The sequence below is a fragment of the Siniperca chuatsi genome, linkage group LG4 (genome assembly GCF_020085105.1).
Source record: "Siniperca chuatsi isolate FFG_IHB_CAS linkage group LG4, ASM2008510v1, whole genome shotgun sequence".
Classification (NCBI taxonomy): Eukaryota; Metazoa; Chordata; class Actinopteri; order Centrarchiformes; family Sinipercidae; genus Siniperca; species Siniperca chuatsi.
The window spans coordinates 2,122,971-2,138,491 of NC_058045.1; the positions used below are offsets into that span (position 1 = coordinate 2,122,971).

The window sequence follows — 15,521 nt, forward strand, 5'->3', positions numbered from 1 at the left end:
TAAATTGTAATAACTTTGGTGATCCTCTGCCTTTTCATCTAGTGCCATCATCAGGTCAGTTTGTCCTGTACTTTGCTTTATAGTCAAATACCTGCATAACTAATGACACTCCAATCAGTCTCAGCTGTACTTTGTGTTTAGTGTAATTTAGCAAATGTTAGCATGCTAACATGCTAAACTAAGATGGTTATCATGGTAAACATTATACTGCTAAACATCAGCTCATTAGCATTGTCACTGTGAGCATGTCAACATGCTGTTGTTGGCATTTAGTTCAAAGCACTGCTGCACCTAGTTACAGCCTCACAGAGCCGCTAGCATGGCTGTAGACTCTTGGTCTTGTTCAACTTTAGATTGTAATTTACATTAAGATGCTGTTTACTACGGAGCCCCCAAAGTCCCAAAAGATAATTTTGTATCTTGTGCGCGCAAGATAAAAAAATATCATCTTTCAGGACTTCCAAGGCTCTGTAATTTACTGATTTCTTAGTGGTCACTACATTGTGGGTTTGATCCATTGTCCAGGATGTAATTAGCACAGCAAGCCTTGCAAAGTGTCAAATTCTGATAGTTAGCTCTAAGTGGTGATTTTTAAAGATGTTGATTTATAACTGAACCCAGTAAAGGCTGTACTGACATGATATTAATCTAAACAGCATGTTAGTCAACAATTGCAATAGCACTAAGCTAGTTTTGGTAACACTTTATTTGAAGGTGGGTGCATAAGACTGACATGACACCATCATAACCATGATATGACACCTGTCATGAACATGAAGGAGTCTTTATGAAGGTTTATGACTGTTGTCATTCAAGTATCAAGTATCATTCGGTCAATTATGTCATTTTTAATGCAAAGTTGACATTGTTTGAGATGTCTTTGTTATGACAACTTGACATTAACCAAGACAGAAATATCTTTGTTATGACAACTTGACATTAACCAAAAAAACATAACCTGTCATAAGCATGCCATAGCAGGCCTAAATATCAAACTTAAAGAAACTATTTAGCTTTATGTGTTAACATTACATCATACTATCATATGTAGTTGGTTTTGACATTGGCTATCATGAGACCATTATAATTGTGTAATGAATAATTCCCTTGACATCAAGTACAGTGGAACCATTTGGACTTGTCATAAAGATGTCAATGGGTGTGAATGCTGAAAGCCTCACATTCTGGAAAACCTCCTGCCACTAATAATGTTCAAAATTCTGACCCAACAGCTTAATTTTAGACAAATACATTTTATTATTATTATTTAGCATTCAGATTTATATGCATTTAAAAAAAATAGTCATCTTATGCTGTCTGTTAACAGTGTGTCTGAATAGTACAGTGGTTTGAGATATTTCCACATGTGTGTGCCCCTGTCAGATTCCAAGATTTCTGACCTAAAAGCTTAACTTTAGAAACATTATTTTTTTCTCAACAAAATGTGAAATTGTGCTCTGTGTGTCAGGGATCCTCCGCTGACTCTGTGCTTAAACCCTGGTAATGGTCAGCTTCCCAGTTAAATAGCAAGGTTCTGAGTTCGATACCAGCGCAGGGCAGTCTTCCATGTTACATTCCTGTCATGGATAAAGATGCTATATATTGTGTGTTTGTCATGCACCATCATTCAATGCAACTCCCTCACTCTATATATTATTATTTAGCATTTAGATAGATATGCATTTTAAAAAAATAGTCATCTTATGCTGACTTATGCATTACAAACAAAAACAACATAACATACTGGCATCCACAAACACATACACAAAATTGTCAAGAAAACCTTTTTTTCTGGATAAATTACAACCGTTATGAACAAAGTTTATTCATGTTTATTGTGTACCATCATGCTGTGTGTCTCTATGCAACACAAAGCATAAATAAGAGAATAATATTTTGCTTGGTGTTTGCTGTGTGACATGTTGGCTCAGCGCATAGCATGGCTGGCTTACAAACTTAAGGGTGCATGCATTATTAGTTTAGGTAGATTTTCAATACTATTGAGTCTTCCAAGGGGTACTGATGTTACATTAAAACATGATATTTCTGTAATTCTGTTGTCTTTAACAATTGAAACATGGAACAAAAGTTCTCCATGAGAATGTCCGTGAAATATTGAAGCATGGGACCAATAGCTCCACCTTGTGGCCTATAGTAGAACACCGCCATACTACTTATTAACTGCCATATCTTTTTAATGTAATATTCCATGGTAACCAAATTCAGTAAAGTTGTACAGAGGGCAATACTAACACGTCTGTAGCATTTTATATGATTTTACATGTAGCAATAAAAGGATTTGAAAAATTGCTGCTGGAGCAGCAGCATGCAGCCATAGCAGCGGTATCAGGTGGACCTAACAGCTTCCAGAGCTCACACGCAATTTCTCCATAAAAAAATAGTAATCTTTTGCTTTCTACTAACAATGTATCTGCATAGCCAAGTGGTTTAAGAGCTTGCTAAGTCAGGAGTTGGCATTATGTTGTTAATTAAATTTATGGATTCTTTATTACTTTAAAAACTTTGCACACACAATGTACATCCTCAAATTCTGGAAAACCTCCTGCCACTAATAATGCTCAAATTTCTGACCTAACAGCTTAATTTTAAAAAAAGAAAAAAAATTTATCAACAAAATGTGAATTTGTGCTTTGTGTGACAGAGATCCTCTGCTGGCTCTGTGGTTAAGCCCTGGTAATGGTCAGTTTTCCCTGTTGGATAGCAAGGTTCTTCAATGCAACTCCCTCACTCTTTAATATTATTATTTGGCATTTAGATTGATATGCATTTTAAAAAATAGTCATCCTATGCTGTCTGCTAACAGTGTGTCTCAATAGTGGTTTAAGACATTGCCACTTGTGTGCCCTTGTTAGTTTCCAAGATTATGAGCTTGAATCCTGCTAAGGGCATGGTAATTGAATTCTGTAAAGTTATACAGATGGCAATGCTGAACAAGTCTATAGCACAGGTAGCATAGCACTAAAGAATTTGAAAAATTGCAGTGGTAGCAGGTGGACCTAACAGCTTCCAGCTCTCATACGCAATTTCTCCGGAAATTACCCATAGTAGTTATGTTATTATTTCGCCGTTTAAGCGTCTAACTACTCCTGTGCCGTTTGTCCTAGAAACTTTGTTTCAACTTCAAAACGTACATAATCTTCATGATATTTATGCTATTACTTTTTTGCGCTAACATGTTTCAGTTTTATATAATTTTTTTAAGTATTAAAATTTATAATGGGAGGTCTACAAATGCTAAAGTATTCATATTTTATGGACAGCTGCCCCATGTGTAAATGCTTAACATACTAAAACATGATACCTATAGCGCCACCATGTGGTCAGTTATTATGTGTTTTACATTTTGGCAAATAACTCATAAACAGTGAGGCGTAACAAAGCAATATTTGTGCAGCGTGTTCCTTGGATGATGCCAGTTCGACGAATATAGGCCACGCTCATTTGCTCCTAGAAATATTTTCTGCCATTTTGGATTTTTTGAAAAACACATTTTTTGCTTCTTTTGGCACATCCAATCCGATCTGAAACTTTGCCAGGATCATCTGCAGGCATGACTGATCTAAAGTCATAAAGAAAATTTTGATAAATCAATCGGTTTTGAAATTATACATTTTTAAACCTGTGTCTTTACGGTCAATTTTACATAAATGCTCATAAATCAAAATTGGCTTAAGCTATTGTAACCAAACTTTTTGCACATTTGGATGCTATGTCCAAACCATGCTGAGCAGTCCTGGGATTTTCTACCACTAGGGGGTGCCACAAATGCAAAAAGTTCATATCTCGTAATCGACTGTATGGATTTAGGGTCAGTCGATGCATAAAATTTGGTAATGATTGATTAAAGTGTGTGTGGCTTATTACAACAAATGTAAATTTCTAGATATTTTACATTTCAAACTTAAAAAAATCACATAGTTATTACATGTTTTATGTTTTGGCTAATAACTCAAGAGGCAAAATGTCCCCATTTACCCACTTTTTAAACTCTTATCTATTCATTCATACTTTTAGCTACAAACTCCATTCAAACATCAAAAGGTTCCACGTTTCATACATTCTAGGTATAATTTTCAAATCCCATTAAAACTTTTGAAAATATTCAACTTAGTTTGAAGTAAAGTTTTGAAATGTTTAGAGTTAGAGTTTGTGACATCATCGCTAGAGTGCAAAGGAGAAAAAAAAATTTCACTTCAACATGCTCCTCCCACAAATTTCATTCCACATACATAATTTACACATCAAAACGTAGGAAAATGGGTTCTGGTCGCAGACATCTATCTATCGAATCAAACAGACTTATACATTTGGCTTGGTGAGCTCCCAAGTGACAAAAAGTCAAGCAACTGCCATATTAAATGACATGATAAATGAGTCAACATTTCTGAAGAAAAGCAGAGAGTGCCAGTTTTTGAAATCGCTGTAACGGTCACATTTTTTAACTTTATCCACAAAAATTACATATGTAGACGTTCAGAAAAGCCTAAGGATGCTGATGGTGTTGTGTGTCATTTTAATGATACGACCTACAGTTTTTTAATGAGGGTGTCTTTTTAGAGTGGTCCTTTGACAGGGATTTCTCTGTCTGTCTCAGTGACTCAGCATAGTCTGTTACACACATACACCTGAGGTTGATTGGCTGATTACACATCAAAACAGTTTGTTCCTCTGTTCTGATTGGTAAATGGGTGTCCAGCTATTTTTGGCATTTGATACCTCTGTCCTTACATTGAGCTGTTTCATTCTTCTTTGAAGGGAACTTTTACAGGGTTCTTTCTGTCTCTGAGCGATTTCAGGCTACACAGATAAAGTTACACACTGTTGATGCTGATTAACTGATGACTAACTTCCATCAGTGTGTTCCTCTGTTCGGATTTTCACAATTTTCACTCTTCATACATAATTTATACATCAAAATGTAGGAAAACTTGTGCTGTTTGCAGACATGTAACTATGGAATCAAACAAACTCACACAGTCTTTGCACAGTCAGCTTCAAAGTGACAGCAGTGCCAGCCAACTGCCGTATAGACTTCCATTTTAACTGAGACCAGAATTAATGTTAGCACTTTATCTTGATACCCAAAGTGCTTCACAGTGAAGGGGGAAACTCACCTCTACCACCACCAAAGTGGTCAGCTAACGTTACTTTAGCAACAAGTAAAGCTGTCTGTCCATCAGGAAACTCCATAAATCACCTCAGTACTGTACTCTGTCGTCAAATTGGCCTTATAACATTACTGACAATCTTTATGACAAGTCCAAATGGTTCCACTGTAATTAATGAAGATATCTCAAACAATGTCAACTTTGCATTAAAAGCAACATAACTGACCGAATTACACTTAATGACAACAGTCATAAACCTTCATAAAGACTCCTTCATGTTCATAACAGGTGTCATGTCAGTCTTATGCACCCACCTTCAAATAAAGTGTTACCCTAGTTTTAAGATTAATCAACTTTTACTGTTGTGTGATTTGTAGTGTACCTTAGCTAACATGTATATGTGTGTGTGTCTGCATGTGTGTATCTGTGACCTCTCCAAGGCATCAGCCACATCCTGGAATCCTCTGGCAGTTACATTGTTTCTGTCCCATGCTAGAGTCCTTGAAAGAAAGAGAGAGAGATCACTCTCTAAGTCTTGTTGAAGATGGCCTATAGTGATCACCATAGTCTGGGTGAAGGTGTAAGGGCTTGATTGACAGGTACCCCATGCAACATCAAATGAAAACATGAACATATCACATACTAAACACTCTTGCAGCCAATCAAATACTGAATGTTAGTTTCAAATAGTGAAATGATGACATCTAGTGGCAAACAGTAGACCCACATCTTAAAGTAAAAATTTAATAAGAGGTGATAAATGGCTAGTGTATGTGTATGTATGCACCTCAGTCTGGTGTTACTCATCAGGGCTTTGGCCAGCATTTTGGCCCCAGTTGGGTTGGGTTGTGGCACAAAAAATGTTGTAATGTAATGCGGTGTTGATGTGAAGTGGAAAAATTTGCATGACGATGTGTTCAAGAAACAGATGCAACCATGATACTTCCTCTGCTTATTAAAAGATGAGGCTGGCATTATTCTGTAATTCACACAATATTATAAAATGAGATTATAAGAAAATTGGTTACTGTGCCTCTAATCATTGTATCCAACACCTTGGCTAGTGTATGTGTATGTATGCACCTCAGTCTGGTGTTACTCATCAGGGCTTTGGCCAGCATTTTGGCCCCAGTGTCACCGATGTTGTTTCCACTGATGTCCACTTCAGCAAGAGCAGCGTGGCCACCCAGAGCACTCAGCAGGATGTGCATCCCTGTCTTCAGCTTGGAGTCACACACTGATAGAGATTGCAAGGGCTGCACACACACACACACGCACACACACACACACACACACACACACACAAATAAATATGAAATTGAGGCATTCTATTTTGTCGAATATTGGAAAAAAACATTTACATTGAAAAAATGTATTAAAAAATATATGAAATGATCCACAATACACTCATATACTATACCTAATGCACTGTATATGCATAATTTACTGAAATGAGGAGCTAATATTAATGACAATAATAATAGTGAATGAAATGAAAGGAAGTATCACTCACACACTCTTCATCCTGAATGAGCTGAGCTATACGATGAAGAACATCAGTGAGAGCTCTGGTAGACAGAAAAAGTACATATCAAACCAAGAAAACAAGAAATATGACATAGACAAGAAAGGAAGAAACATGTCAGCGTCATTTTGTCAAAAATATGTTTTGAAACAAATAGGTAAACCTACAATTATAAACTGAATATGCCAGTTAGAGTTAAGGAGGACTGGACTCAGCAGATGTGTGCAGTATTTTCAAGAGCATTGGTTTGGTTTAAGAAGTGGATGGGACACAATGAAGTCTTGGGGCCAGATGTATAAACGATGCGTATGCACAAAAACCATGCATACGCCATTTCCCACACATAAACTGGTATTTCTAAAAGAATATGTGCACTTCAGACCAGCGTACACACAGTTTTCTAGAGATAGCTGCGGGTGACATGATAAGGAGAAGACATAAGGTGAGAGACATAACCTTGTTGTAAAACATTGTTTGTTTAGGTTGTTTGCCAATTTACCTGATTGTGTTATTATTTTTGCAATTTACACTGCATTTATAAACTTCATTTAAAATTATTGTTATTTAAATTATAATAGTGATGATTTTATCATTCTTTTATTTACATTTGAGCCATGATCTTTGAATTTTATCCTTAATTGTGAAGCACTTTGTTAAATGAGCTCTATAAATTAATCATTGATAATCCTTCTGACATGTAATAATGATGACGCTATAAAAAGCCACAGCCCTTGCATAACGGTCGTGTGTAACGACAGCTGCTCAGGGGTCTCATTTATAAAACTGTGCACAGGATTCACGTCAAAAAGTTGCATATGGCCGAAACACAGAAAGTGCTTACGCACAAAAATACTCTGATTTATAACACAGTGCGCACGCACGTCCCATGCCAATTTCCCTTTATAAATCAATTCAACTCATTAACCCATCAACTAAAAATTTGGCGCATGTGACCAAGCTTCTTGTCTCACACTTTCAATGCCTATAGTTGCCTATTAATGGTCAGTGAACGTCATTTATCCTACTGATCACCTCATTATTTATGAGAAAAAATGTCATAACATGCCAGCATTGTACAATAATTACAGATCCAATTAAATATGATTCCGATTAAACTGTACTATGGGTTCTTTTGCAAAAATCTCTGTTTGTATTTATTATCCTAAATCATGCTCTTTTTTTACTGTGCACTTCAGGGAATATCAAACTGGTGTTTGCTTATTCATTTTAAGAATGGCTTTTCTGTTTTTGCAAATGAACTTGTCATTAAATATACGTGACAGGTAATATTTTGATTTATTTTATTCAATGATATAAATTTCAAAACGTTTGTCAAGAAACTCATCAGAGTCGCAGTTTCTCATTTCATGAAATTGTAAAAGGGGGGATAGGATTTCCCCAGTGGAAATGCCCTCGAGTATTTTACATGAATGTATTTACATGCAGAGAGCTCAGTCTGACCATTTTTGGAATCAATTTTTGCTTCCACAGACAAAAAGAGCTGTAACTTCATTAGGGTTTACATTATTGAGTTTACAGAAGCACAGGGTTTAGTGGTAGACGAGATCGTCCACCAATCGGAAGGTCGGTGGTTCAATCCCGGCTTCCCCCAGCCCACATGTCAAATCCTAAATTGCTCCCGAGGGCTGTGCCTTCGGTGTGTGAATGATTAGTTACTTTGATGAGCAGTTCTGCCAAACTGCCATCTGCCATCTGTGGGTGAATGTGATATGCAGTTGGAGAGCTTTGAGTAGTCAGAGAGACTAGAAAAGCACAGTACCATTTGTATCACTTGGGCCCAGTTTTAAACTTTGGATAGTTGCTTCATGGCCATCATGACTTCACTTGTCTCCAGCTGTCTGTGTGTGCAAAGGTTTATGTATATACATCCATGTAATGAGCTGATGCCAGGAGAAGACATGGTTGTAGAGTAAATGAAGCATGTACAGCATAGCTTTGTATTATGTTCCCCTGACCTTGACTTCATGGCAAAGTTTCTCCCCAGTGCGAGGTGTCGAAGAGAGTGACATCGACCAACAGACAGAACCAGAGTCACCATGTCATTCTCAAAACCTACAGCCAGACACAGGGAGAGAGGGAGCAACATAGAGGATTGAAATTATTATGTCAAAATTAAGACAAAAATGGAGAGAGGAAGTGAGAATGGGTGGTGGGCAGCTGCATAGCAAACTGTTATTCCAGACAAAAAAGTCTGGTGCCATAAAAATCACAAGTGTTCTGACTCTCTAAATGGTCATTAACAATCACTGATTAAATAATTTCATAAATTGCTACCACTTGTGTAAATAACGTCTATTAATTAATCCTCTGATTTGTTGTCAGTTCAATTAATTTAAATGCAGCTTCACAAACCAAAACAATGATAAGTATATGTTCTTTGATTTGCTTGATGAAATGGTGTTATATGTTATGAAAGAGGCAGGATGTTCTATAATACAACAAGAATTCATGTAAAATGTTAATTTACTCTCCCTCAGTAACCTGTAGCCTTAGCTACAGTAACATTGCATTACAGTATTTGGGCAGCATGTTAAAGGCCTTTCATTATCATCCTGGAGTCTCTGCTGGTTGCCTGGCAACCTCACATTGATGACAAGGCTCCAGGAAGTCACTGCACCTGGCCAAGAAATAGTCCTGCTAATAAATCCCCGTAAAACCACAACTTGACATTTTTACACTTCAATGTTTGTACAGATTAAACAAATGAAATATAACGTGTTAAATTGTGAACTTTAGGTGCTGTTTAGTGGATTTTGTTACATTTGGACAGAGCCAGGCTAGCTGTTTCTCCCTGTTTTGTCTTTGTGCTAAACTAAGCTAACTGTCTGCTGGTGATAGCTTCACATTTAGTATACAGTTGGAAGAGAGGTATCAATCTTCTCATCTAAATTTTGGCAAGAAAGAGGATAAGTATATTTCCCAAAATGTTAAACTATCTGTACCTGATAGTTTAGAGTTTAGTGACTTTGCAGTTGCCTTAGCATATTCTATGTTCTTTTATCTAATTTCTAATGTTAAGGGAACATTCCTATCATAATTTGTGATTTCTGTGTGTCTATATCTTAATGTAACTTACTTGTTTTAAAATCCTTTTTTAATTGTGTATGCTAATTGGCTGCAACAGATGGTAATACATTAGTCAAACATAATATCAGCAAAACATTCACTCATTAACACCTACATCAGGTTTGCCACACCCAGCACAGAGGTATGGTTTAACATATTCAGATCATATTCAGATTGGGAACATGGTCAATGGCCAATTATAACAGTCTAGCACTGTGAAACTTGTGGCCTTAGTCTTGTAACATGTAAGCATTTCTGGATTGCAGGATAATGTCCTGAGATGAGTGTTGAAATTGGAGGTTTATTGTGCATATGGTATGATGGAATACTGCTTCTTTGGTTTTCCTCTTTGAGTCAGCGTGTGTATGTGTGTGGTTTTGCATACCATTGTCAGACATATCCAGACTTCTGATAGCTGTAGCTTCAGAGATGTGCTCCTGTATTACCTGGGCCCCTGCTGAACGGAGCTACACACACACACACACACACACACACACACCCACACAGAGGCATACAATAAATTGTTTACTGTGGCTTCTGCTACTTATCACAAAAAGTGTTTTTGCATTTGTGTGTGAGTGTGTACAATACCTCACAGCTACTGAGGTCCAACTCTAGCCCAAAGAGACGACTGTTGGTTGCCAGACCCTGTAGTAATAACCTAGTTGCAAAACAAAACATATCTATGAAATATACATGTCTATACGTCTATACGATGTTATAGTAGAGCTGCTTTGGTCACCCTTTAAAAAGACAAATGAACCACAGACCCCCAGTTGAACGGGTTGTGTTGAAATGATTACAATGTGCGTTGTGTGTGTTGAGAGATAATAGTACTCTGAATGCAAGAAATAATTACAATAGTCATTCATTGCCTTAAAGGGAGGTATGTTTTTTCAACCAGTCAACCATATGTATGCATGATTGACAAGGGTCAGACTATCAAAGTCATGGTTGCTGTTGCCCTCCTCAGCTTTTTTCTGGCTCCAGTAACTGGTAAGGTGGCAGCAAAGCAAGCTGTGAACCTAAATTGCTTCAAAACATCCCTTGTCCTTTATATTGTTATTGTATTGTACAGCTAGCTGCCTAGGTAGCTAAGTTAGCAAACATGAAAATGTATGTGTATTGATCAAAATTATTTCCAGAGAGAAGTTAATACATTTTTAATGGGTCACTATTGGAGCCTGGGTTGTTTGGGGTTTTTTTGGCATCTAGTGGCCATTAGTACTACTCTCACTGGCAGTGTGAAAGTGCCGTGGCTCCAATGTACTGTACAAATGGCAAAATATTATAGGATTATTTGGTTTTTAGGTAGGTGAGAAAGCTTGAGGTCTAATAATATCAACATTATTAAACAAAACAAAAAGTTTGACAAAACAATCTCAGTCCAACTAAAATCAAATTTAGTCATCCCTTTTGCTGTCTAAATAATGTTGACATGCTGTTTAATATGCTGCAGTTGACCGGCTAATTAGCTTTCTAGCATGCAAACTGATGCTAGCACTGTGCTTGTCCCCGGTGAATGTTTGTTTGGTTCAACAAGCTAAGGTGCAGGACAAGACACATGTTCATATTTGTAATTTAGATACGGAGACTTTAGCAGGAAAGCTAAAGTGGGTTGTTGTTCAGTCTGTAGTATGAAACAAGTTCTCCATCTACGTAGAGAACTAACTGTATACAGAGCCAAAGTCATTAAGTCGTGTCCGGGCTAGCCTCTGTTCCACTAGCTCACCAATGCTCTCTTCTAAAGTAATTTCAACTTCTTCTTTTTTTCAACTTTGTAGTTGTAATCTCTGCTGTCTAAAAACTTCTACAGCATTCGCTCCTCTCTGTCCTGCTGTTATTACAGACATGTCTGTGCTAACTGCAACCCCTCAACTCGCTCATGGACTCGCCTCTTCTGTCGAGCCGTGCCATTTAGTCCACAATGTCTAGGGCTTATAGGAAACAGTGTCCGTTAAAGGGCATTAAAAAACATACAAATTTAATAAACAACAATATTAGATCATTTTTCAAAAAACTGTCCTTATTTAAATATATGAAGTGAGCCACATGACATACTGCTGAGAAAGGCGTTTGTTCCAAGGCTGGATTTTTAGTTATTAGCATTGTTACAAATGTCAATGGGATTTTGAATGAGGTTTCCTACTTCTGGAACAGAAAACAGAACAGAGTTCACTTCGGCTCTGTATTCTGACAAATTAATACAAAGACAAGGGGTGCCATCATGAAAAATCCAAAAAATCTTAAATATAAATTTCTCTCTTCTGGTTTCTGTTTTTTTTCACAAAAGGAGGACACAGGGCAGGTGATTTACAAAGCAGATATGTATGCTGTAGCAGACAAAAAAACTTGATTTAATTAACTTAATTTCAGTTGGACTTTAACTCAAGTTCAACTCACTGGCCCGTTCCAAGGCTTCATACGCATCTCAGCTTGTAAATGGACTTTTAGTTAAGATTATTTTGTCAAACTACAATTCCTATGATCAAGAATGAACTTTCATGTTAAAAAAAAGATTATTATATTATTGCATTTGTTGGGAGTAAACACACCTGAGAGCTTGTGGAGGTAGTTTGGTTGCAGATAGGCCCACGTATTTTAGCTCACAGCTCTGACTGAAGAACTCTCGAATGCTCCTGGTCACCTCCCGCACCTTTCTACACACACACACACACACACACACACACACACACACACACACACACAAACACAGTCATAGGGTGTGTTTTCTTTTAACATAATTTTATCAACCACACCATGAAATCGTGCTAGAGTTGATTATAGCATTTAACATTTATATATAATATATATAGCATATAACATTTCTAACATTTCTAGTCATATCAGAATGCTATTCCAAGCCTGCCACTTGTCCTCAGTATGTTTCCGACTCAGCTTGTCACCTGACTCATCACCTGTCTGCATTAATGGGGTTAATGCTGGGCAGGTGACTCAGTACACTAGATATTCCTTGCTAGATCGTCTATATTGCCTTAACATTCCAGCCTGCCAGTCTGCCTTTTTCACTGCAGACCTTTTGACATTTCACAGCAAGAAAAACACCAGTGTAACCAATAAGGTTTATTCATGGCTTAATTGAATTTTGGTGGGTCCGTCCCTGGGCTTTCGTATTGTGCACCCAGGCTCATTGGCATGGCTTACTGAGACACTTAAAATAGAACAGAGGCATTGTTAATGCTATTAGTTCTAAATGTGCTTTTTCTGCTATGACAAGTCAAAATGTCTGCTGAGAAAAAGGTCTTGACCGTGTTTGAAATCACAACTAAATACTAGTTTTGCCTTTTTTTGTTGTTGTCTGAATGTCTAGTCACAATTACTATGCCCTACATAGTGACATACCCTACAATGCATTGTAAAAACTAGTGTAGATGGTACTGTAGATAATAATGTAGATAATACTTAGGATGATGAAGCATTGTGATGATACATGATCCATGATAGTTGTGCAAATATATACTGTATGTGCAGAAGTAATGAGTCTATTAGTGCGACAATACTGAATTCCATGTGTCTCAATAATTCAGAGAGGATGCCAAGTTTACAGGTCTAACATCTCAAAAACTAACAACCTGAGGACCACTGACATTACTGAACTGGAACAGTGGAGCTGACCTGTGGCTGAAAGGATTCCTGGCCAGGTTCAGGTGTATTAGTTTGTAACAACATCCAGCAGACAGCGACACAAATAACTGCAAGAGACAGTTAGAATGAGTTTTATGTAAAGAATGACAAGCACAGAATTTCAATACCCAATTAATAACAGTGTCGTAGCACAGCACTCTGGACCCTGTACATATGCCGTCAATGGGCCCCCTTTCCCTTTTAACAACATCCATTGTTGTGGCTTTACAGATAACTGAATCAACAAGTAAATACATGCATCTGTAGAGGTTATTAGGAAATCAGTAATGAAGTGTTTATAACATGTTTCAGAAAGTTTGCACAACCTTTTCTCAACATACTGTAATTTACTGTGTGAACCTTTCACTATGAGGTTTTACATTAGAACAGAACATTAGCGCTGGCAGCTGCCACCCACCCTGAGTCTAGTTCTGCTTGAGGTTTCTGCCTGTTAAAAGGGAGTTTTTCCTTGCCACTGTCACCAAAGTGCTTGCTCTTGTTGGGATTTGTTGGGACTCTGTAAATAATATTATAAAGAGTACGGTCTAGACCTGCTCTGTAGGAAAAGTGCAAGGAGATAACTTCTGTTATGAATTGGCGCTATATAAATAAATTTAACTGAAAAAAATTAATTGAATTATAGAACATTATTTTCAGCACAGTTTTTAGGTCTTCAAAGCCATGGTTCCCACACTGAGAATGGATTACTGTATTACTGTATTTTATAATAAAGAGAAACCAAATAAGACTTTACTGGAAAGAGTTTTTTTGTTTGCAGAATGAAGGTGAATTAGTTTCCAACAAGTGCTAGCCCAGTCTGTTGCACATAGAAGTAGCAAAATAATCCAGGGGATTATATCACTATTCCTCTGATTAATAAGTAATAAAATGATACTAGATGAAATCATGACTTATTTGTTAAATCTTAAATCTGACACAATAGGAGTCATTGTTGAAAATGTTTACTTACTACTAACTCCATTTAATACACCACTATTTATTTGAACCATTTGTCACATCATCTTGCCAAATTATGCTGCATAAAGAAGAATTTAGTAATTTTGTTCTGTTAACTATCTTTGCATGTTATTCTGATAACATGAGCGGGTGACAGGAAGTCTATAATATCCACATACAGTAAGTGTTCTCTTTCACTGTCTCAGCCCAGATTGATGGTTGATGGCTGGCTGTATACTGAACGGTTTGTAAAGCTCGGACAGTATCAAACCTAGCTCCAACGCTAACCAGAAAGCACCGGAAACCTGTTTTATATTTCTGTTTTTTGTGTGATTGTGTGTTCTGCTAAGCTAGGCTAACCACGTCCTGGATCTGTCTCTGTACTGGATGCACAAAGATGAGAATCAAATCAACCTTCTCCTCTGGCAGCAAGCTGATTTTCCAAAATGTTTGACTATTCCTTTAGGTGAAATCAAACAACCAGCCTGATACAACGTTTGTATAAACTGTCTCTCACTGACCGTGTCCAGAGGGCAGTTGGTATCACTGAGGTCCAGATGAGACAAAGAGTTAGTACTGGACAAGAACTTGAAGAGAAACTGGAAGACACACACACACAACACACACGCATGCACAAACACACACACACACACACAAACATGCATACTGTGTAGTATATGTTTAAGATTTTTAGCCATGGTTTGCTGTGGATAGTGCACAGTTAAAGTGTTGCTGAAAAGTACATTTAATGTTATTTTCACAAACCAATGTTAACTGGATTATGTAGAAGGTCTCTCCCTGCACATATACCAGGACTTTCAGCCCATGAGTTAAACAATGTAGAGTGTCCCTTTTTAATATTGTACGTATTTATTACAATTGTCTATAGTGATATCCGCTTTTTTGTAAAAGTACATAAATTATTGGGGGGTTAGGCAACCACAAAAACCTAAACAATAAAACACATACAATAGACATATTGTACATACATATCCAGAAGTGGCTTGACTTGACTTGACTTGACTTGAAACAATTAAACCCTATAGTTGTCAGGACTCCAAACTTGCAAAAACACATTAGAAAAATAACTTCATCTTGTACTCGTTGAAGTCTTGTACTCTGGACTGAAGTTACACTATCTGTAATCTCAAGAAAACTGGACAAAGCCTTTATTTGAA

The 15,521-nt window shown here is 37.1% G+C and overlaps 1 protein-coding gene across 6 annotated transcripts in view; it reads right to left on the reverse strand.

Annotated features, from left to right (window-relative positions):
• The window catches only part of carmil2 (capping protein regulator and myosin 1 linker 2), a 135,356-nt gene that overhangs the window by 71,269 nt on the left and 48,566 nt on the right, over nt 1-15,521 (reverse strand). For 5 of the 6 annotated variants that reach the window (XM_044193205.1, XM_044193204.1, XM_044193206.1 and 2 more), the window contains 9 exons: nt 14,865-14,942; nt 13,378-13,454; nt 12,297-12,401; nt 10,333-10,402; nt 10,127-10,208; nt 8,631-8,727; nt 6,643-6,697; nt 6,213-6,385; nt 5,561-5,629 (listed from right to left, as the gene is read on the reverse strand). In XM_044193205.1, coding sequence (XP_044049140.1) covers nt 5,561-5,629; nt 6,213-6,385; nt 6,643-6,697; nt 8,631-8,727; nt 10,127-10,208; nt 10,333-10,402; nt 12,297-12,401; nt 13,378-13,454; nt 14,865-14,942 — 806 coding nt within the window. The remainder of the gene's footprint in view (nt 1-5,560; nt 5,630-6,212; nt 6,386-6,642; nt 6,698-8,630; nt 8,728-10,126; nt 10,209-10,332; nt 10,403-12,296; nt 12,402-13,377; nt 13,455-14,864; nt 14,943-15,521) is intronic. The other variant, XM_044193207.1, reaches the window with a different exon arrangement.